The 22,879-nt window shown below is 40.2% G+C and overlaps 1 protein-coding gene across 1 annotated transcript in view; it reads left to right on the forward strand.

Annotated features, from left to right (window-relative positions):
• NDNF (neuron derived neurotrophic factor) overlaps nucleotides 1–21,857 on the forward strand; it is a 37,063-nt gene extending 15,206 nt beyond the window's left edge. The window contains exons 2-4 of the mRNA XM_031466681.2: nucleotides 12,949–13,137; nucleotides 18,703–18,827; nucleotides 19,810–21,857. Coding sequence (XP_031322541.1) covers nucleotides 12,950–13,137; nucleotides 18,703–18,827; nucleotides 19,810–21,203 — 1,707 coding nt within the window. The 5' untranslated portion in view covers nucleotide 12,949 and the 3' untranslated portion in view covers nucleotides 21,204–21,857. The remainder of the gene's footprint in view (nucleotides 1–12,948; nucleotides 13,138–18,702; nucleotides 18,828–19,809) is intronic.
• Nucleotides 21,858–22,879: the final 1,022 nt, after the last annotated feature.

A 22,879-nucleotide genomic window follows, 5' to 3' on the forward strand; every position in this document is an offset into this window, starting at 1 on the left:
CTGGGGAAAGTCAGGCAGCATCCTTACTCTGTCAGAACACCTCCTGCTTTTTAAACTGCTCTGTTCAGTTTAAGGGCTTATCAGATAAGTCTAATTTTACTGAGTCCCAGGATCTTTTTCTCCGTAATGCCGTGCCAGCCCCTGGGACTAGCTGGGCTAGCCAGAGCACTTCTAATCCCTCTTTCATCTGATAATGGACCTTAAAACATCTGCTGTTACCACCCTTTCTAGCTTCCCCTGGGTTTAACATTGGCCAGTCCTTCCTCACCTGATGAGACTGTCACTGGCTTTAGTGAGTCAGTGTTTTCTGGCCCCCAAGGCTTTCCAGAGTGTTCGTCTTGGTGGCTGAGGGCTGCAGCTAATGCACCGGTGAGGCAGGTTCCCAGATGTGAAGCCCAGGAGGTGAACTAGGTCCTCCCTGTCTGTCTCCCTCAGTCTCCTCATCTGTCAAAGGCCTCCTCTAGTTCTGTGACTCCCCCCCCCCCCCCACCATGGCTTACCTTCTGCTCTTAAGTCCCTGCTAAAACGTCACTTCCTCAGAGAGGTCCTCCCTGACCACTCAGCATAGAAGGGCTCCGTCCCCCTAGATACCTCCTCTCTGGGGCTCCCCTCCAGATGCTTTGCCTGTTTCATTTTCATCATAGTGCTGCTGCTCTCTGCAGTCCTTACACCTACTCCTTGACTTGTTCGTCTCTCGTACCCGCTGAAGTGTAGGCTCTGCAAGCGTGAGAACTTCCCGCGCACATCTTGTTCACGACCGTATTTCCAGACCTCATGCAGTGCCCAGCACAGAGTAAGGCCCAATAAATGAATCAGCAATCAACTCTGCAATTCCATCCTGCTTGCTCTCTTAAAGTAAGTTTCTGTTGTCGCTGCCTTGTGGGTGAGTATTGCTTTTTATGACATCACTAGAAGCACAGTTAAAATCTCGGTTAGTATCTCTAGAATCTTTTAGGATTTCTTTGATCAAAACTTATGGAAGACACAGCCCCTGTGTTCAGCAGACATAGCAGGCAGAATCGTCCAAAGCAAGTTTTAAAACCAGGTTTGTCATGAGAACAGGAATATCTTTTGAACTTGAATAATTGGAGTACCTGGCTTTCCTAGTGTGATGAGTAGAACCCAAAAAGCCTCTCAGATGTTAAAGTTCCTTTGAGAAGGTAGCATGTCTGCCCTGAGATAGAGGGTAAGTACATAAAAAGTCAGAGTTGCTGCTGATGGATGAGTGAACAGACTGATCATCTTTTAGAGCCTTTTGTTCCTGCTACAGTATTTTGCTTTCATCTTTTCCTTGCATCCTTGCTATCATGAATGTACCAAACCAGTAATGAGCCGACATGTGTTCTACAAAATATCTGAAAAGATAGCTAATTTTTCTCCTTTACACTATTATACCTCAGAGCTTGGTCTCTGTCCTAATGACACTGCCGGGGTCACATCTTTGTTGATTGCGTTTTCCTGCCTGTCAGGGAGCTCAGTGCCTGCCTTTCCCTTGCCCACGTCTGTGTAGTCCACCTCGTTCTCAGATTATCCCACTGTTTTAGGATTCCTCTGTTGGGGGTGCTGCTGGCCAGAAAAGGGCCTGGTAGCATCCGTTACATGACATCTGGCAGATGTGGGTTCATCAGAAGGTTCGTAAGTTTTATTTAAAGCCTGTCCATTTGGACACAGCTTATGAAGAAGTCTGGTCACAGATGCCAGTTGGCAATGTTTTCTTGTCAAATTTTCTTCATAACTTCTGTATCTATCGCTCTTAGTTTCTTGCTGATGTACCATACACAACCCCTTACAGAACTTTTGACAAATGAGGTGGCCTCAAATATTTTGCATCCTCTCTTTTGAAACAGAAGTTCAAAGAAGCAACTACTGTGTGTGTGTGTGTGAGTGTATGTACGCTACCCTTCCCCAGTATGACACCTTGCCCGCATTCCCTCCGTCCAGCAGAGCCCATCTCCCACCGTGGCAACTGAAGTCAGTATTTTTGTATTTTCACCCCACACATCTTGCTGCGTCCCACTTTGGCCTGTGCTCCTTTCTTTGTCTCCTAACATGAAGAGAGCACCTTCCTCTTTTCTCCTCTTCTCGACTACTTTATCCAGTATCAGAATTCACTTTTAAAAACTGCACCTCAGATGACTAGCAATTCAAAACTTATTTGATGTCACCTGGGAATTCTGCTGGACTAATCTCCTTTCTCTCTGATTTCTTCCATCTCTTCATTCCTTATGTTTTGTCATTTTATTGTACCTGTGTTCCTAGAATCAAGGAGTTATCTTTTATTCCTCTCTTTCCCTCACTTTCTACTTACAACTCACCTGCGTTTTCTGGTGACCCCACCTGTAAAACGTACCCCGAATCCCTCCATTACTGTCCACCTCCTCCACGAAGTTGAACCATCAGCACGTCTACCATGGACAACTGCAACAGCCTTGCCTTCGTCTCATCTTTTTACTTTTATAGAGATGAGATTGGTTTGTGCTTTTACAATGATCTTTGCCCTAAAATCCATTTGCTACACAATAGGCAGAGTTTATTCCTAAAAAAAAAAACATGGACGGGATCCCGCTCCTGGCCTGCTTAAAGGGCCTGCCACCACACTCAGGACAGAATCCTACCTCCTTAGGACGGTTTGCAGAGCTGTATGTGATCTGCCCTTTGCCTTCCACCCTCCCCCTCACCCACTCTGTTCCGCACTGATTTCTTTTCTGCTCGGCAGTGCCCCAGGCCTAGTGTCACCTTAGGGCCTTTGCACCTGCTGTCTCTGTGCCCGAAATGCTCTTTTCCCTGACATTTGTTTCACTGGCTTCCTTTCCTTCATATCTCAGAGTCAATGTCATTTCTTCCAAGTTTCCTTCTCTAAACATGCCCTCTAAAGTGGCCGTCACCACATCGTCTTTCACACAGGTACACAGGTCTATTTTAATTCTCTGCATAGCAATGAATACCAGCCAACAGAGCGTTCTTATTTATGTATCTGTGAATGCACTGTCACCCCAACTAAAACATAGATTCAAGAGATCTTCCCTGTCCCCGGCAGAGTGCCTGGCACGTAGCAAGGACTCATTACACAAATGTTAAGTAAAAAAGTGAAAGAGTGACACAGACATTATAGGACTCTGGGGTCTGGGTGTGTCACTTTTGTCTTTCTAAGTAGATTATAAATTCCTAGGATGTTTCTTTTGAGCCCTCATATCACCCAGTTCAGTGTGGAATATGGAGTCAGTGCTTGGAAAATTCTTACTCTCTGGATTTTTAGCTCTTTTGACCATATTTAGTTTTTGGTATCCTAAGAAATCCATGGAGCAGCTTATAGAAAAGTTTCCCCCCTGGCTAACACAACTGTAAAAATATCAAATCTATATTGATATACTATAGTCCCGGCCTCCAGCAAGTCTACAACCACTCACCTCTAGTGTTTCCAAGGGAAGTAGAACTGGGTTCACATTAATATTCTTCTGTGCTGTTTCCAAGATTGTGGAAGCCCCCTGTGAAGGCTAACCCACAACAGTAGCCATTCAACATATAGAATGGATGGACATGTTTTCATAAAGGCAGATGGGTTTTTCTCCACTTCTGTCCTTAGCCTGTCCTTTCTTGTCTTAGAATTAGACACGGAGGAGCCCAAGTTGCATGTGTTCTTAGGGAACTTAGTTTCTGCCTTATGCTGTAAGAGATAGGATGAATGAAACGTAGACTCACGTTCACAACTCCCAGGTACCTTAGAGAACACCTGGGCCAACAAGCCACCAACATGGGTAGTTCTTCTGCCAATAGCAGAAGTGTCTTGACTCTCAGCCTGTGATTTTTTCCACGGAGCCATGCTTCCTGACCTTGGGGATAACGGGAGGGAAATTTTATGTGGAAAAGAGAATAGTGATCTTTGAAAAAGTAGCCTGTCTTGAAGAAATACTTGTCCTTGCCTCTGCAGTCTTTCCCTGTGAACCTGGGCAAGTGATGTGCAATTTTAAGAACCATCTTCAGAACCCTTCCCAGGAATTTCAGTAGAGACACAGATTGTAAACCATTAGACAATTATTTTTTTGCTAAGTTTTCCTGTCTTTTATAAAGGTAGATTTTGCATTTTTGGAACCTTCACAGTTAGTTCTCTGCTGCTCTCTCTTTGCCTCTGTACAAGAACATCTTCCTCCTCACTTCTTACTAGACCACTAATTCCTCCAGAAGAGAGGATGTGATGTATTACTGGCCCATCCTTCAGTGTCCAGCACATAGACGGTGCTCAACTGACATTTGTTTAACTCTTACTGAGGCAGCTCTACTTGAGTGCCTCCCCTCCATCTCCCTTCCCCAAATCTAGTTCTTTCTTGTCCCCTCAACCTACTTCCTCTCTGAATCCACCAGCTCTTGGTGATTCTTCACCCCGATGCTGTTAAGCATTTGCTATCTGACCCACCCTTTTCCTCTTAGTATGTAGTATCTTACATTGGAAGATACTTTTATGCATGATTAACGTCCGCTTAATTTGATGGTGACCGGCAGGACAGTATGGTTGCGTGTTCAGTTCAGTATCGTACTTTCAGTCTATTTGTAGCACGTTGTGCACAGCAGGGACTCAGTGTTTGCTGACCTAGGCAGTTCACGCCTCACGTTTGAGGCTGATGTGCGGCGCTGCTAGACGCTGCTGCCCTGCTCCATCTTAGCATGTTAACTGCGTTGGGGAACGTTGCACAGGAAGTCATCTCCATTTTGTTCCAGATCAACAGGAAATAAGGCTTAGTCTCCAAACTAAAGTAAGAAAAGCGACCAAGCATATTATTCCTCCCTTGGGGGCTTTCGTTATTCCAGGAAACATTAGCTTCTCCTAGGATAGTGGAAATTATTAAATTATTATAAGCTATCTCTGTTCCACCTACGGAGAAAATTCCGATGGGAGGAAGATATTCAGTATTTCATTCCAGGTTTACTTTGCGTTATCTTCTAGATTGCTTTTGAGTTTATCATATCTGAAAATCACTTATCATATGCATTTTAGGGGACCTACTCCTTCCTGTAGTAAAATGAGTCTGGCTTCCTGAATCAAAGACTACTCCTATCCATAGGACATTTAGTTTGGCCATTTCTGTTGTTCATGATTCTTTTTATTGACACTAATGATGGTAGGAATACAGGGTTACTTACTTTAAAACCTGATCCTCTTGCAAGCTGTTGGTATTATGTAGGCTTGGCCAACTTTTAAAATTAGAGTGCCCTGGCCTTGGCCTTGCTATGAACTGTACTCCATGAGGCTCAGAGGGGAGAGGATGACAGAATGGAAACTTCATTCAGATCTTTGGCATGTTTTAATTTTGCATTGCTTCTTCATACTAATTTAATTTCCTTCCAGAATGAGAGTTGGCAATCACTGAGAGAAGTAGCAGAGGAGGTTGGAGTCATTGCAGTTAAAATGCCTATGAAGCTCCCTAATCCATAGATTATTGACATAATGAACTCTAAAACCTTTAATAATCTTTCCACTCTGCAATGCCAGCCTGCATGGAGAGGGCATTAGCCTGTGGATTCTGTGCCCAATGCTGGCTCTGCTCTGCCGTGCTGTAGGAGTTGGAAATACTGCAGCCTCATTCTACGTTCTCAGGGAACAGAGCTCACCTAGCGTGGTCGGAAGACATCTCCTCAGCGCAGACCAAGAGCCCTCGACTTCCACCTGCTTCATTTCACCCTTTTCAAATAGGGAAACATACCAAACCACAATACGCTCTATTTCCCTCAAATTTCCAACCAGAGCAGAGGCTATTTCTGTTATTTATAAGAACGACCGACTAATTTCAGTTAACATTTTCATTGTTTGCAAAAGACAGCAGAACAAAATAGCTTCTGGGAATTCAGCTTTTTTCGTATTTTTCAGCCCTAAGGGAATCTGGAAGTCCAGGCTGGGTGTTCTACTGTCAAAGTGCACAGATGGACCCCTCCACCACCACCCCCCGCTTCCTTGCTCGGAGAGCAGGTCCTGGCAGACAAGCAGGCCATTCCCCCCACCAAGGCTACATTTTTTTTTTTCCTTACCACTAGATCAGATGCTTCATATTTATTATCAGATGTGGCATGGATGATTCAAACCAAAACAAATACCCTTGTGTTTAAAAATAGAAGTTAAAAGACTAAATATTTGCACTTTAAAAGGAAGAGAAAATAACAGAAATCTCTGCGGCAGGCCATTCCTTGAAATTACCCTCACTAAATTATAATCAGGCACTTTCCACCCTCTGTAATTAAACGTTAGATTTTATTTATTCCAGATGCATTTGCCACAAGTAAATTCAGAAGGCCAATTGTGTTTTGTTTTGTTTTGGGGTTTTTTTTGGTCATTGTAAATTTATTTCATGTTTATGGCCTCCTCAAGATTGGGCCCCTTGGATAGTTTTTACATGAATCTTAATGACACTATGAGTTTGCTTTCTAATTGCATTTATATGGATGAATTTGATCTTATTATGTTTTTTATACCATGTAATGTCTATAAGAGCTTAATGACATTTTTTACAAACGTGCTCGCATGTTTGCAAGGGAAGTGCAGGACCTTGGTGGTTGATGGTTAAAGGATGGAGGAATTTGCTTTGATCGGATTACTCACAGGTAGGAAGAGCAGCTGGCTGCTGTTTTGAGGAATCTACAGCACTGAGAAAGGTCACATGCTTTATATTATATGACATCTTCTATTGAGAGAGCCTTGGACAGTTTCGTGAACCCTGAAGGAACTTTTTATTTAGCAGCTTTGCAAATTTCTTAGATGAGCGAGATGATATAACTGAACAGCAGGCTCTAAATATTAAAGGCAAGCTTTTTCGTGGTTTGAAATATTTCCCTACTCTTATAAGGCAAGTTTCTCAATTCAGATTTGTGGTTAAATTCATTAACACATATTTCAAAGAAGTAGGAAAAGTCACCATATTTATTGGCTTATTATCACTGATGACATAATTTCAAATTATAAATTTTTGTTTTCACTAAGTGAACAAACAGTGGATAAACCCAGATGGTAAGTTGACTATGTAACTGAAGATAAATTTTGCAAAAATGACAGCAGTGGAGCTACTGCTGACTCTCTGGGGAAAGTTTTATCTGCTTTTAGGCCTATTGCGTATTTGGGTGATGGAGGTCATCGTGGGTATTTAGTTGATACACTGGTAAATTACTCAAGCTCCTTTTAATTTTTTTCCGTGCTTACCATTTGACTATTTTACAATTCTCAAGCATTTCCATGGGTTTGTGGGAAAAGGATATGCCAGGTCAGTTTCACTATTTATTTTGATTATACTAAATAAAGGACCCAGAGAGTAAGAAGTTCAAGTTAATGCTGAAAATAAAGTCTTAGAATTACTTGTATATTTTCAGTTATCCATCACTTGCTCTACTCCCTCCCCCTTGTGCTACAATACAAAGGCTTCTTATCTCTTTGGCGGCATTTTCTTTAAAACTGGCCCCCAGTTCATCCCCTGCCATCCACACGCCTCCACTTTCCCTGTGTTGGGTAGGGCAGCAGACAGCCCAGCAGGGAAGATGAAGGAGGCCAGGGGGAGAAGCAGCCCCCGTCATCACAGGCCTGAAAGATTCAAAACCTAGAGCAATAATGTTCACCCACTCGTCAGAGAGGGGGCAGCAAATAGAAAAATAAAATTGTTTATGTAAAAGGTTCTTCTCTTAAAACCACTGCTCATTTACCTTTACTCTAACACCAATTAATTGGAGTCATATAATGTTTCTAAATAGTTTGACCTTAAATCTGTGTGTATGTATCATATAAACTAATAATATTTAAAGTCATTGACTTTTCAGTGCCCAAACCTCTTTCTACCTTTCTAAGTATAGAATCTATCACTAATCTCTTTGGGCAATTATATTGCAAAGACAATTTCTCTTTTTAATCTAGGACAGGTTGGCATTCCAAAGGAAAAAAACTATGGCACATCTCCAATAATCGAGATGACTAATAATCTAGATTAAAGAATGAGGCATATCAAATCAGTAGGTCATTTTCCTTTTCTCATTTCAGTCTTCATAGGATATGGAAAATGCCAATAGGAAGAAGGCCCCTGACAATATGAACAATCTCAGAGTTTTAGATTAGCATCTATGTATACGGTTCATGGGAACTTTTCCATTGAAACAGTCGAAGTCAATTTCCTCAGTAATAGGATAAGATTGCCTAGTTTTTCTGGGCTGTGAATCATTATGCAACTAAGTTGATTGATCTGCCTAGCAAAATAAAAATATTTGGAATCATCCTAGCAACTTGCTAGTCCTGTTGGAACTAGACCCTCAACTGTAGAAAGATAGCAAGATTTCTTTCTGTGCAGGCTCATTTCCTAGATTATCCACGAGGCGCCCACAACAGAAGTAATAATGCTGAAAGAAAAATTCTGAGAAATGTTATTTAATTTAAACTTTAAATCTAGATAAGCTCTAAATACCTAGAAGTAACAGAAAGAAATGAGAGGAAAAGTTAAGCCATTAGAGGGCACTTTTGTAATCTTAGAAGAAAAATCTGTTCTTACAGACTGGCTTACCTAAGGATTATTCTTAAGAAGAATATATTTCCAGTTGTTTATTTAAAGTGACTAATTCATAAGTTGAATGTCTGAAAGAGAACATTTTTTGGTAGGGAAAAAAATCTATTGAAGTTCATCCTTTAAATAATATCTAAGTAAAGCTGTAAATTTGAATCAGTGACTAGAAATAGTAAAATTATGCACAATGTATCTGCATAATAGTTTTTTGATTAGCTATATTCAGTGCTTCTTTTAAATACATTTTGTTAAAAACAATTCTGCCTGTAACCTGATCAGATTGAACAAATTATTAACTTTCCTTAACAACTGAGCATATTTTTCCCCAGTGATAGATGAATGTTATTAGATAACATTTTGAGGACTATAATCCTACAGAATACAAAGTCCTGTGTCTGGGGATCATATTAGTTTTTTTCCAGTTTTATTGAAAAATAATTGACCTATGTCTCTGTATAAGTGTAAGGTATACAGCATTATGGTTTAATTTACATATAGTGTGAAATGATTACCACAGTAGGTTCAGTTAACATCCACCTTCTCATACAGAAGCAAGAAACAGAAAAGAAGAAAAGAAAAAAGGGATCATACTAATTTTAAACACTTCTGTGAAAAGTATCTGTTTTGCTCGTAACGATGTGGCATTTCAAATGGTTAAAAATTTTCAGAAACAGAAAGTATGACTGATGGAATTTTGGTTGTGGAAATATGATTTTTTTTTTTTAATAAAGAAAGAAAAGATAAAATTGAGTCTGCCCCCTCCTGGTGATAACCTAAACAAATGTGTCAACCTGTGCCAGTAAAGTAGATAAGCCAGGAAAATGACTTAAGAAGTAAAAGCTTAGTGTCACGGACTGTGAAGAGCTGGAGATTCTCCGCTCCCTGCAAGTGAGCAAGTTAGCAATTTAGCCTGCCACAGTTTCACGGTGCTGGATGGCCGGAGACTCCTAGGTCAGCAACAGAGGACTGTATGACTCAGAGCAATAGCAGAGGCCACAGATCCACAGCAGCAGCATTTTCTCCCACCGGCTGCCTGACCCCCAGTTCTCACAGGATGATGCAAAGAGGGCCCGATGGCACCAACCTTTATAGTGGGGTTTAGTACAAGACAGCAGCCCTGCGCTTGGGGAACCCAGATTTTGTAATGAGTAATAATCACGCCTGCTCTTTGCTCCAGAAGCTGTATCTTTCAAGGCTGCTCACTACACCAACATCCTTGAAAAGATAATTTGGAACAAAGGGAATCAGTTCTTCTGCCACCCAAATATGCGAAAGCAAGCAGAGACCCATGGAAAATTGTCTTTTCACACTTATTCTGCATAATCTTATCACCTGAGGTTGTTGGCTTTACTAAATATTACATTGCTAAGTAGCTTACATGGGGGAATATATAATAATTGTATGTACGATATTTTTAAAGTCACTCCTGACAGTTGATGTTTCTCACATCATATTACATTCGCTATGTGATATTACCTGTGCAAGCCTCAGTTTGATCATTTTTGAGACGAGATAAATAACAGTGTTGCTTTAATGAAAAAGAATATGAAAATGAATATATGCATATATATATACATATATGCATGACTGGGACATTATGCTGTACACCAGAAATTGACACATTGTAATTGACTATACTTCGATAAAAAACAAAAAATAACAGTGCCCACATCATAGGGTTGTTGCTAGCATTACATGAGATAACATATATGAAGCACTTAGAAGGGTGCCTGGCATGCAGCCCGTAGACAAAAAAAAATTGATTAATATTGTTGTTGTTAACTCCAAATTCATCTCTTATAATGAGCTGATTTAATAAAGAGAAAGTTCCTCCCACAGGCAGCTGAGGATGTTGGGAAAATTCCCACCAGTCATAACTAGTGAGCTCTCTAGCTCTGGGGCTGACCTAAATATCCCAGACATCCTGGGGCATCGGGCAGCTTGTCCTGCTCAGTTGCACAGTGGTACTGTGCAATCGACAGCTTTCAGGGCAAACAGGGGCCCTAATGAGGGAAGACTGCCCTGGAGTGATTCTAGGGCAACTACGCCCAGTATCTGACTCAAGTGCGGCCGTGGCATGTTTGCTCTGAGTTCCTAATAAATGTGGAAAGCCAAATTCTAACCATTTCTTAAGAGACATATTTTACTGTCTGGCCTCCTCTGCTCTCAGAAGGCAGCTTCAGAGATGCTACTACACAATACATGGAACGTTTTATAATGCTGAAATAATGACTATTTCTTTAACAGGAACAGCATATCAAATTCTGTTCAGAGTTTCTATTTCTGTTATCTACAGGACGAAGGGCATCAGAGGCGAGGGATTAAGGGTCGTGAGTGGAGGTCCCATTTAGTCTGCTCCACCATCTCTCTCTTTGTTTCAGAAAGGTTCATTGGATTTTGAGACATCCAGCCATCTTTTGTAGATATAACTTTTTTCGGCTGTTGGAAACTCTCATTTACATCCCCAACTTCCCTCGGATTTCACCTTGACAATCGTCTGGATATCTGAGGGACAGAGCATTTAATGAAACTTAAAGAGGCCTGGTCTTATTCCTAAACTGCTAGGTATTTGGGAAAAGGAGTTCAGCATTCAGTCTCAGAATCATCACTGGATTTCAGAGTTTAGAGATCAACCATTCAAGCCTTTCTAAAAATTGAGGTGCAGCATCAGCTGCTAAGATGACACTTCTAGTTGGACCCTGAAACCAAAAAGTCAAACTTCTTAGCTTTCAAACAAGTTTTTATTGAATTGCAGTACAACTGGGAAATAAGGATGGGAAATAAGAGACTCTTGTAAGAAGCATTATGGCTTTTTTGAAAGATATTTTAGAGGATAAATGTGTGGGCTCCACGGTCAGATTCACCTGGGTTTATATCTTTTCTCTGCTTATGTTAAAGGAGGTTCATTCTCGTATAAGAATAGTACCTACTTTACAAGGTTTTTGTGAAGACTAAATGCAATAATGCAGTTAGCAAACTTAGCACTGTGTTTTGCACATAGTAACTCTTAATTACTGCAGATATTTTTCATGAAAAACTGCAGAATGCATGGCAGGAAAAGAAAATTGTTTTGAGAAAGTAAATTAAACAAACTTTCTAAACAAGCTCACTGTGAAAAATTATGTCTCAAATCCTCATACAAAAGAAAAGCTTATTCCCCTCAAGAAATATTTTCAATTGTATGAATCTATCTTGGGTAGCACTCAAAGATAAAATTAAAGTCCAGTAATGGTTTAAGTGGAGGTGACCTCATAGCTATAGCAATGACTATTTAGAAATAAAACTGGCATTCACTTCATTTCAAACGATTGCAAATATTTGCACTTGACTATTTAAAGTACTTCAGTGTAAGAACACTGTATTTCCTCCTAATGCTTGAATTCTCTGATGTATGTTGTCAAAGAGATAAAGGAAAACAATGCCTTCCACAGGTGCTTCTGTGAGGAAAACAAGTACCAGTTTCTCCAAGGAAGCAAAGTCTTTCACTAGTATTTGATGTGAAAAGAACTCGCCTACCTGAGGCTTCCCCTTGGGGTAGGGAGGCAGGTGGGAGATGGCGTTGGCGACAACATCACTACACAGTGTGCCGTAGAGAATGATAGACTGGTCCATCATGACTTACAGAGTTTTTGATGAAAGTCAGTTACAAATGCCAAAATGTAACTCAAGGAAGACACTCTGCTGGACTGGTGAATATAGAACTCCTGGAGGTTAGACAAATGACCTAATGCCAGAACTTCCCAATGGTCTTCTTTGATTTGAAGTGGGGGTCCAAGCCCGCTTTTTAATATAGGAAAGATTTACATAAAATGTTGTGTTGAAGAGTCTGGTTAATCTGTAACACTGGCAAATAACTCACCTTATGATTTTGGACAAATCCTATGAGAAAGTTAAACTTTACAGTCTCTTAAAATCTCTGATTTATGAAAATCTGATTTGGGGAATAAGGATGATTCTATACATATACGATCTTTGGTCAAATTTAAAGGAAGAATAAAAATAACTGTTCAGTGGTCATATTCTGGCCTTCAGTGGATCTCTGTGACTTAGGTGATGGGCCAGGCTTTGACACATTTGTCTATAGATATCTACAATGACCATACCAGCTTCTGCCATAATGAAGTGGGGATTTTCCCTCCGAATACCCAGGGAAGTTAATGCACCAAGAGTCCTTTCGTTTCAGAATATTTTTAATGTCTGAAACTCTGGTGAATTCATTATCAACTTGATGAAATACTTAAAACACACACACACACACACACACACACACACACAGGAAGTTTACCCTCCAGATCATGAGGGTGTTGTATCTAAAATATGTAATACAGCTTTTCTGAAACCAAAATAGTGTTAATCTTTAAGGAAGTTTGCAACTTGCCCAAGTGTTTTGCCTGTAAAATTAATGTAGGCAATTCTTCTGTTGCCCCAGGATGGTGCCTCTCCACTGGTGTCTGCTGTGGCTGCTGTTACCACTCGGCTCAAGGACCCAGAAGTTACCCACTCGAGATGAGGAACTTTTTCAGATGCAAATCCGGGACAAGGCATTTTTTCATGATTCATCAGTAATTCCAGATGGAGCTGAGATTAGCAGTTATCTCTTTAGAGACACACCTAAAAGGTACTCTCCCTGCAACACTTTCTTCCATAAGCTCATAAAGGATGTCTCTAAAAAAGAAAGTAACCTTTTAGACTTAGCTTAGATAATTTGCAATCAACCTCTGAATAGCATTGCCTATTTTTCTCTAAGTAAGAAAAAAAATGGCAGTGTGACTTTGGTCATTAAATAGAGGCTCTTTGATTCCTGCCAATTGTGATCTCCTTTTGGGGTGGACAGAGCAATCTTTGCATGGCTTACATTTTGGAATGATAATTTTATTTTCTTTAGGACAATAGGAAATTTCTCAGGACGACTCTGGAACATTAATGAAATTAATTGAATACATATGATTCTTCAAGTATTTGCATTGTCTTGTAAGGATAATATTTCTTTGACCAAAATAATCAGATTCTGAAAGAATCAAACCAAACAGTGATAAAAACTGACTGCTCATTTACCTTCATCCCAACATCAAGACATTGAGCTGACATAATGCTTCTAAATATTTTGACCTTTTAAAATTACATATGTATCACACAAGTAAATAAATGTGTATATATGTGTATCACATAAGCTAATTATATTTAAAGTTACTTAAGTTGCAGCGCCCAAACCCCTCTCTATCATATTTCAAAAATGGTATCTCCTTTTAACCCAGGACACCATGGCATTCCAAAGGAAAAACTATGTCACATCATCAATAATCCATTTTCCAAAGGTTGAGGTATATAAAATCACTAGGGCATCTTTCTCGTCACTTCAGTTTTGATTGACAGTAATAATGGAAAATGGTACTCCCCTTCCACTGAGTGGCACAATCCTTTTACCATCTGCTCAGTCTGAATGATAGTAAATAATCAGTTTTCATATTATGACTGATGTGACCAGTCATATAGTAGTTTGAATATCATTTCAGCCCCACCTGAATGAAATTATTTGTCCAAGTGAGTGTAATAGATTAGGAACTGACTTGTCAGTAATATATAAAATACTAATAAATCCCTCAATGACAGTCATAAGAGTGAAGGCACAAAACACAAGGATGATTACACTGAAGGAACTTGAGGTGCTGGTATTTATCAAGACTCAGTCTGTGAAAACAGGGAAGGACAGAGGAGGCAGTCCTAATAATTCAGATTAGCCTTAAATATCAGCTGAATTCATGCCAAACACATTTTGCTTTACATATTATTTTGTCTTGAAGTTTTTGAGTGAATTGAAACATTTTTGTCTTTAAAAGTTACTTTATGGGGTGGGTATAGCTCAGTGGCAGAGTGCATGCCTAACATGCATAAGGTCCTGGGTTCAATCCCCCATACCTAATTACATCTTCTCCCCTACAAAACAAAACAAAATAAAACAATTACTTTGATTTCCTCAAGGTACTTGTGCACTGTTGTGCAGTGTTCTTTAAATGTAGCATTCCAAATTGTGTAATCCTATCACTTAATCAAATAAATAGTTTATTCTTGATCTCCCAGTCTCTTAAAAATTAAGTAAGTTTTGATCCTAAGAGTTGCCTTAACTTACATGACATTTTTTTAAAGCAGTATGTTTTTATTACAAGACATTGCAAAACAACACATGCTCCTTTCCTCCCTCCATTTTAATTTCTCCCATTTGTTCATCTGTATGGTCTTTTTTCCCCCCAAATAATTGTTAGGGACTTTGATATCTATATTTGGATGCAACGTTAGCTTACACTAGCTAAATAAAGAGTTGCTGCCAGTCATTTCTAGGGGTAAAATATGCCGTGGGAGACACACAGACATTGTTGATATTACAACCAAAGATGAAATTCCAGATAAAGTTTGGCAGCAGAGAATAGCAAAAGACAACATATTCATTAATTATTATTATGTTTATACACAAATTCCAAAGTCTAAATGGTTCATCGAGTGTTTATCCCTCAGCTCTGGCTTTGTGACTCGGAGCATATTTGTCACATTTCTTTCTGTCTCCCTCACTAGCCAGTAAATATCTGGAGCTTCCAGATCGTGCCCTGTCATCTCTGATTGCAGCCCCTTTCCAGGAGTGCACTGTGCACGGTAGACAGTAAATGTTTGTCAAATTGTTAAAGTTTATTCAGATTATCTTTGGTCCCTAATCATAAGTGCTTCCATGTGAAAATGTTGACTGAGAGGGACTCCCTGATGTTTTATAGGTATAATGATTAGCTTGTGGAATGTAAGCATTGTTGTCTTGTTATTGGTTGCTTATGGTGTGTATTAAAGTTACCAAGACACTAAGTTACTTACTTGGGAAATAAACTACTTTCTTGATTGAAATGATAACAGAAGATAATGCATGAATGTGCACATTGATTTCTGCTTCAGTGTTGGTTAGTTCTGTCATCCACATAAAAACCAAAAACAAACAAAACCAAAAAGTTTTGAATAGTTTTAAAATTCCATGATGATAAGTGAATTATTTTGTCTTACCTAATTCTTTCTAAGGCAGATAGGTTCAGTTATGTTTATAGTGGGTAATATTGCCTATGTCACTTAGCCAAAGGAGCAAAGTCCTGCTCTCCAAAAAGTTGTCTGAATTTAAAGTTAAACCATCTGACACTTAACCTTAGGGCTGCTTAAGGTATAAAATTTCCCTACAGTAAACAATTCAATTATCTAGTTATTTTGTCTGGATGATTGTTTAACTTTATTATATTATGAACAAGTTGTTTTTGCTTTTATAGTGTCTTCACTTTATTTGCCCTTCCACAGCCTTATCTGCACTCTCCAGCTCCTAACTCATATTTGAATAGTGAAGGGAGGAAAAAGCACACATATTTCCATTCAAATTCTATATCTTCAGATAGAAACAAACTCTAAGTGTAGGTATCCTCAAGCTAGAATAAGGTGGGTGCTATGATTCTTGAGTTCTATTTACCTAGTTAGTAATTCACTCACTAAAAATGTTCATCAAGGACCTTCTACGTGCAGAAATCTGTGCTCAGTGCTGGAGATAAATTGACATGGAAAATGAACCCTAATTGGGCCCTTGTGGGGAAAATGACATTAATCAAATGATGATATAAATATATAGTCACAAATTGCAGTAGGTGCCAAAAAGTAAAAAGTATAGGACACTCAGAGTGTGTGAGAGACCCTGACCGAGAATGAGTAAGAAAAGGCATCTCTGAAGAACCGACATTTAAGTATTAGTAAAGATATGGACATCAATATAGTTTTATTTGTTTGTTTGTTTGTTTGTGTGTGTGTTTATTTATTTGTAAGTATTATTAAAGGCTAAAGGGTGTATTTCAGGTAGAGAAAACAACATCCCAAAGGCTCTAAGATGGAGTGGAGTCTGGGAAACTAGAGAAACTCTACGTGTTTGGAGCACAAAAAGCAAAAAAGGATGATGACCCAACAATGAGGTTGGCAGAGGTCCCTGCACTAAGGCAGCTTTAGACTCTGTAAACAATTAAGGACTTCTCTCCCAAAGTGAACAGCTAAGCCCATTCATTAATTAATTCAACAAATATTTATTCAGAATTATTTTAGCTTCAAAGCCTTCACCCATGAACCTAATGCCCTGCCCTCTTGTAGTTTCATGCTAGTTGGGGAAGGTGGGAAAGATTTAAAAATAAAATGAACAAAGGCATACATAATACATCAGATGATGATGAGTGCTTTGAAGAAAAATGAAGACACGTGAAAGAGCTTCGTGGGTAGGAAGCGGATATCTTACCTAAGGGGTCAGCGTAGGCCCACGGCAAGATGGTGCTGGAGTAGACAGTGGATGCAGTGACTGAGCAAGTAAGGTCAATAGCTGGAGGATGAGCATCTCAGGTGGAGGAACAGTATATCAGGCGGAGGAATAAGAAGTGCAGATGCCCTGAGGCAAGGGCCTGTCGTGAATGTTCCAAAGACAGCAAGGAGCTTAGTAAAGGGGGGAGAGAGTAGGAAGAGGTGGGTTTGGAGATTTGGTTGGGGAACCAAATTGTTGTGAGTTCTGTGGTTTTTGCTCTGAAGGAAATAAGCTCTTGGAGGGCTTGCAGCAAGTGTGTTCAGTCTTAGGTACACAAGGATATCTCCTCCTAGAAGGAGGTCAATAAACTAAGGGGGTCAAAGTGGAAATAAGACCAGTCAGAAGGCTATTGAAAGGCTCAGGCAAGAAAAAATGCTGGCCTGGATCTGGTGGTAACAGAGAAAGTGGAACAGGCTAACAATTTAAATTTGAGAGTTCAGGATTTGCAGATACTAACTACTATGCATAAAGTAGATAATAAGGCCCTACTGTAGCGTACAGGGAACTATATTTAATACCTTGTAATAGCCTATAATGAAAAAGAATATGAAAAGGAATATATCTCACTATGCTGTGCACCAGAAATTAACACCACATCGCAAACTGACTATACTTCAAAAAAAATAAAATAAAATAAAATATATTTGGGAGTCATTAACACATAAGAGGCTAAAGCCATGGCCCTGGATGAGATCACACAGGGGATGAGCGTGGGTAGGAAAGAGTGTCCTGGTTCACCCTGTGCGTTAGAGGTTGGTGGGGTGAGAAGGAACCACAGAAGAGACTGATTGAGCAGAAGGCCATGGCGGTCAGTTTGGAGAGCACGTTGGGGTGGATGTGGAGAGAATGGAGAGGCAAGAGATACCCAGCAGGTGCCATCTCTAGAAGGTGAAACTTACTATCCTTTGCCATGAAACTAGTGAGCAGCTCTGGGCTTGCTGCAATGGAAACCACCGTTTCCTCCTTTGCCAGATTATGGGCTTGGAAAGATAAATGAGATCACCTAAATTATTCAGAGTAAGAATATATGGCATTGTTATAGATGGGCAATATTTGTATCCTCCTTAAAAGTTCATTTGAGGTGTCATTTAAAAAATATGAGGAGAAAGCATAGAGCAGAATGTTTTGATCTTTTAAAACTTTGTTTTTAAAATCACTAGGTTATTTAATTCTACAGAAAGTCTTAGTGGTAAAGAAATGGGTCTTTCCACTGACTGACACCGTGATCTTAACCTTTCAAAAATATTTCTCAAATGGTGATTAGATACCCCTCTGCAAAAAGGATTGTAATAGTAAAGCTGAGAACAGTCACTAGTGTAAAAACATGAATACAGTGTTATTGGCCAAAGACCAACATGCATGTTAGAACTACACTGCTGTGAAAATGACCTCCTGGAATTGTTGGTGGCTACTTTAGAGTGCCCTCAGGGTAACTTACAAATATATCCTCCAATTTATAGAAAACACAGTATCTGTAGGGTGACATACTGGAAATCTTTCTTGGTTGTGACTTACTTTGCACTGGCAGAGCCTATGTTAAATAACACCCCCAAACTGGTTAAGTGTTGGTTCTCAACTCAAGTAACTCAAGCAATTCATTTCAGCTCAACATCTTTTAATGATTTCATGTTGTGTTGATACTAAACCTGGTTGGGGAAACTTGGGCTGTTGGACTTCCACAGTTAATGCTGAAGGTTTCATGAGTTGTGTCCAATCGCCAGTTTTATTTTCTATTCAACGAATACAAATCAAACCAAGTGATTTTTTCCAGTAATCTTGGTGGTAAGCATTACAATGAATGATCTTGGTCTGAAGTGGTCCACTTTTGCACAGGTATTTCTTTGTGGTTGAAGAAGACAATACTCCACTGTCAGTCACAGTGACTCCCTGCGATGCGCCATTGGAATGGAAGCTGAGTCTCCAGGAGCTGCCCGAGGAGGCGAGTGGGGAAGGCTCAGGTAAGCAGCCTGACAGATGTGGTCCCAGACCTCTGGATGGATGACTCAAAGGCTTAGGAAACCTAAAGCCTTCTCTTAGTAAGTAAAAACAGCATGGTTGCAGTGAATCTGGAGATTTTGAAATGGAGATAAGGGAAATGGGGGATGGTATCCGATGATGGTGATCTTGGTAAAATAAAAGGTTAAGAGAGATAGGTCATGAGGAGTAAGGAGTGAGGAAAGGCAAGGGGTGGAGATTAGCTTCCCTGGCTGTGGTTTGCAGTCTTACCTGAACACTGGAATCACCACTTGGGATTTTTTATGCTACTGATGTCTGAGTCCTGCCTTCAGAGGCTGTGATTTCATGGCGCTGGGGTGTGGTCTAGACATTGGGGCCAGGTGATTCTAATGTGCAGCCTCTGATCTCTGAGGAATAAAGGGTAGAAACAAAGAGAACAAAAGGACACTTGTCACCACTGAAAGTCCAGGATGAGAAGAAAGTCAGGAGGAGGGGGAGGTTAGGCATTTAAAGAAGATGCAGATGATGGAAAGCAAATAACAAGATACAAAGAAATGAGTACAGTCTGTGAGGCCCTGGAGAGATGCTGTTCCCTTTAAGGGGCAAAGCCTAAAGTGAAGGTTTGAGGCTGGTGCCACGACAGGATCTGGCAAGCTAGATACTTACAGTGATGAGGGAACGCTGTGATTAGGAAAATAATATAAGTGCATATGGGGAGTGATGAGACTCAGATAAAGAACATGAATAACGTTTAAAAAAAAGACTGATAGAAATACACCAAGATGTTAATAAAAGACTGTCTCTGGATCACTCATTAATGGATGCTACTTTATCTTGTTCTCTATCTCCAAATTTTCTACTGGGAACATGTATTCTTTTTATAATTTTAAAATGAAATTAAAGTGTCCTAAAAACACAATTTAAGGTTGATGAGCCACAGCATATGCCCTGACATGTAGACTGTGCTTCCCTCGTGTCTTGTAGGTGAGCCTGAACTTCTGGATCAGCAGAAGCAGCAGATCATTAACGAGGAAGGCACAGAGTTATTCTCCTACAAAGGCAATGACGTGGAATACTTCATATCTTCCAGTTCTCCGTCTGGCTTATATCAGTTGGAGCTTCTTTCAACAGAGAAAGACACACACTTCAAAGTATACGCCACCACGACTCCCGAGTCTGATCAGCCCTACCCGGAATTACCTTATGATCCAAGAGTCGATGTCACCTCCCTGGGACGCACCACGGTCACTTTGGCCTGGAAGCCCAGCCCCACGGCCTCTCTGCTGAAACAGCCCATTCAGTACTGTGTGGTCATCAACAAAGAGCACAATTTCAAAAGTCTCTGCGCAGTAGAAGCCAAACTGAGTGCAGACGACGCTTTCATGATGGCTCCCAAGCCCGGTCTGGACTTCAGCCCTTTCGACTTCGCCCACTTCGGATTTCCATCAGATAACTCAGGGAAAGAACGCAGCTACCTGACAAAATCTTCTCCAAAGCTGGGGCGGCATGCCTACGTCAGGCCCAAGGTGGACATCCAGAAAATCTGCATAGGAAACAAGAACATCTTCACCGTGTCGGATCTGAAACCCGACACGCAGTACTACTTTGACGTCTTCGTGGCCAACAGCAACAGCAACATGAGCACCGCTTACGTGGGCACCTTCGCCAGGACCAAGGAGGAAGCCAAACAGAAGACAGTGGAGCTGAAAGATGGGAAGGTTACAGATGTGTTTGTTAAAAGGAAGGGAGCAAAGTTCCTACGTTTTGCTCCCGTCTCTTCTCACCAAAAGGTCACCTTCTTTATTCACTCTTGTCTGGACGCTGTCCAAATCCAAGTGAGAAGAGACGGGAAACTCATTCTGTCTCAGAATGTGGAAGGCATTCGGCAGTTTCAGCTGAGAGGAAAACCTAAAGCCAAATATCTCATTCGACTGAAAGGGAACAAGAAAGGAGCTTCTATGTTAAAAATACTTGCTACCACGAGGCCGAGCAAGCAGTCATTTCCCTCCCTTCCCGAAGACACACGAATCAAAGCCTTCGACAAGCTCCGTACCTGCTCCTCAGCCACTGTGGCGTGGCTGGGCACCCAGGAAAGGAACAAGTTTTGCATCTACAAAAAGGAAGTGGATGATAACTACAATGAAGACCAGAAGAAAAGAGAGCAAAACCAATGCCTTGGACCAGATACCAGGAAGAAGTCAGAGAAGGTCCTCTGTAAATATTTCCACAGTCAGAACCTGCAAAAAGCAGTGACCACAGAAACAATTAAAGGTCTTCAGCCTGGGAAATCTTACCTGCTGGATGTTTATGTCATAGGACATGGCGGGCACTCTGTGAAGTATCAGAGTAAAGTCGTGAAAACCAGGAAGTTCTGTTAGTTACCGTGTAGAGAGATATATATTATGTAGAACTCCAGGAGAGACATCAAATCACTTTAAGTATACACTGACTACTCCCACAGCTGAGAAAAGTTGTGACCTGTACTTGTGCTATGGAAAGAAGGATATCCGCCTGTGTCTGTGGCTGTTTATATAAGTAATTGCTGGAAGAGACTTGGTCTAGTGTGCCCCCGTGGTACCTAAGGTGTGTCTGATGTCCGCTGATGTCAAAGATAGAGGACATCTTGAAGGAACTGCCATCCTTTGCTTTGACCACTGCATGGACTGCTTCTAAATTATTTTATTACCTAAAAATTTAAATACGCTATTCATTGCACACATCCACAAATGCAAATCATTCCTCTCAATAGATGCTAGGATATATATATAAATTATTTTATAAAATCTTGTTTTAAATGTCAGTGTTTCTATGATTGTAAACTATTCCAGTCTTTCCCTGTTAAAGTACAGAGCTAATCTAAATATATTAAGTGGACAGCCCTTTAGTCAGTCATATTGCTATTGTAAATTCTTATCTGTTGAGTAAAATGTTTAAATGCTGTATGTATCTCATGTACAAAGTTGACATACATTATATTCATGTATATAAAATTAAAGATATTAGATTATATACTGTTCATTTTCCCAAGCAGCTCCCTTGGTGTATTCAATTTCTGTTCTGTCTCCAAAACTGCGCCATTATGGAATTTGGCACCAGAATTGACCCTTTTAATAGTTAAAAGGCATGCTGCATCTCCAAAGTTACTGTGGCATTAAAGACAGTTATTACAATTTGTATTTTGACATTGAATAGGAGCTAGCTGTCGTGAGACTTGAGAGAGAGCCAGTGGACTTGTCTGAAAAGAATAGGACAGGCCAAACACTGTAGCTCGCTAAGTATTCAACAAATTGTCCCTGACAACCTAAAATATATTGCCTCTGTTTTAAAAATCAGCATCTATTTTAAGCACAAAATTGAGATATTACAAGTATTGTCCATCTGCTTGGATATTAGCAAAATAATTATTTTCATTTCTCGTGGAAGCAACTTAGCAACCACCCATTAGGACTGTACTTAGCAGTGACAAAACTATGAAAGCAGCTGTTTTGTAACATAAACAGTCTGATACTTTTAACTTTGATTTTTCATGAACTTTTAAAAAGTAATTGATGTGTAAGATAAAATCTAGGCAAATAATAATAGAAACTGTTTATCAAAAACTCTGCACAAAGGGCAGTTTTAGAGAGTTTCCTTCTCCATGGGTTCTATACATGAGGTTTCCTGAGAACACTGGACCAGGATTCAGAAGAGTCTGGGATTTACAACCAACTAAGCCATGTGGCTTTAGGGAAATCTGTTACCGCCCATTGTCCTTCTTTCCCGTTTATAAAATTCGGTGGTGATAGATTTGAAGAAGATTACATTATAGGATACCTCCTGTCATAAGACATTGTCTTTTGTAGAGGTCTCTGATTCTAAATTAGTACAAGTGAGGACAGGAAGAATTCCTTCACCACGACATTTCCCGTAGCTGCTGGCACTACCCTTCATACGGTGAGCATGCATGAGCAGCATTCCTGTGGGGCACAGGACCACTATGGCTTGGGGAGCGTATGTGGTGGCCCTTACGAAAGGTGCTCTGCTCACCACAGGAGAAAATGACCCCCTTTAAAAT

This window comes from Camelus dromedarius, chromosome 1, assembly GCF_036321535.1.
Source record: "Camelus dromedarius isolate mCamDro1 chromosome 1, mCamDro1.pat, whole genome shotgun sequence".
NCBI lineage: Eukaryota > Metazoa > Chordata > Mammalia > Artiodactyla > Camelidae > Camelus > Camelus dromedarius.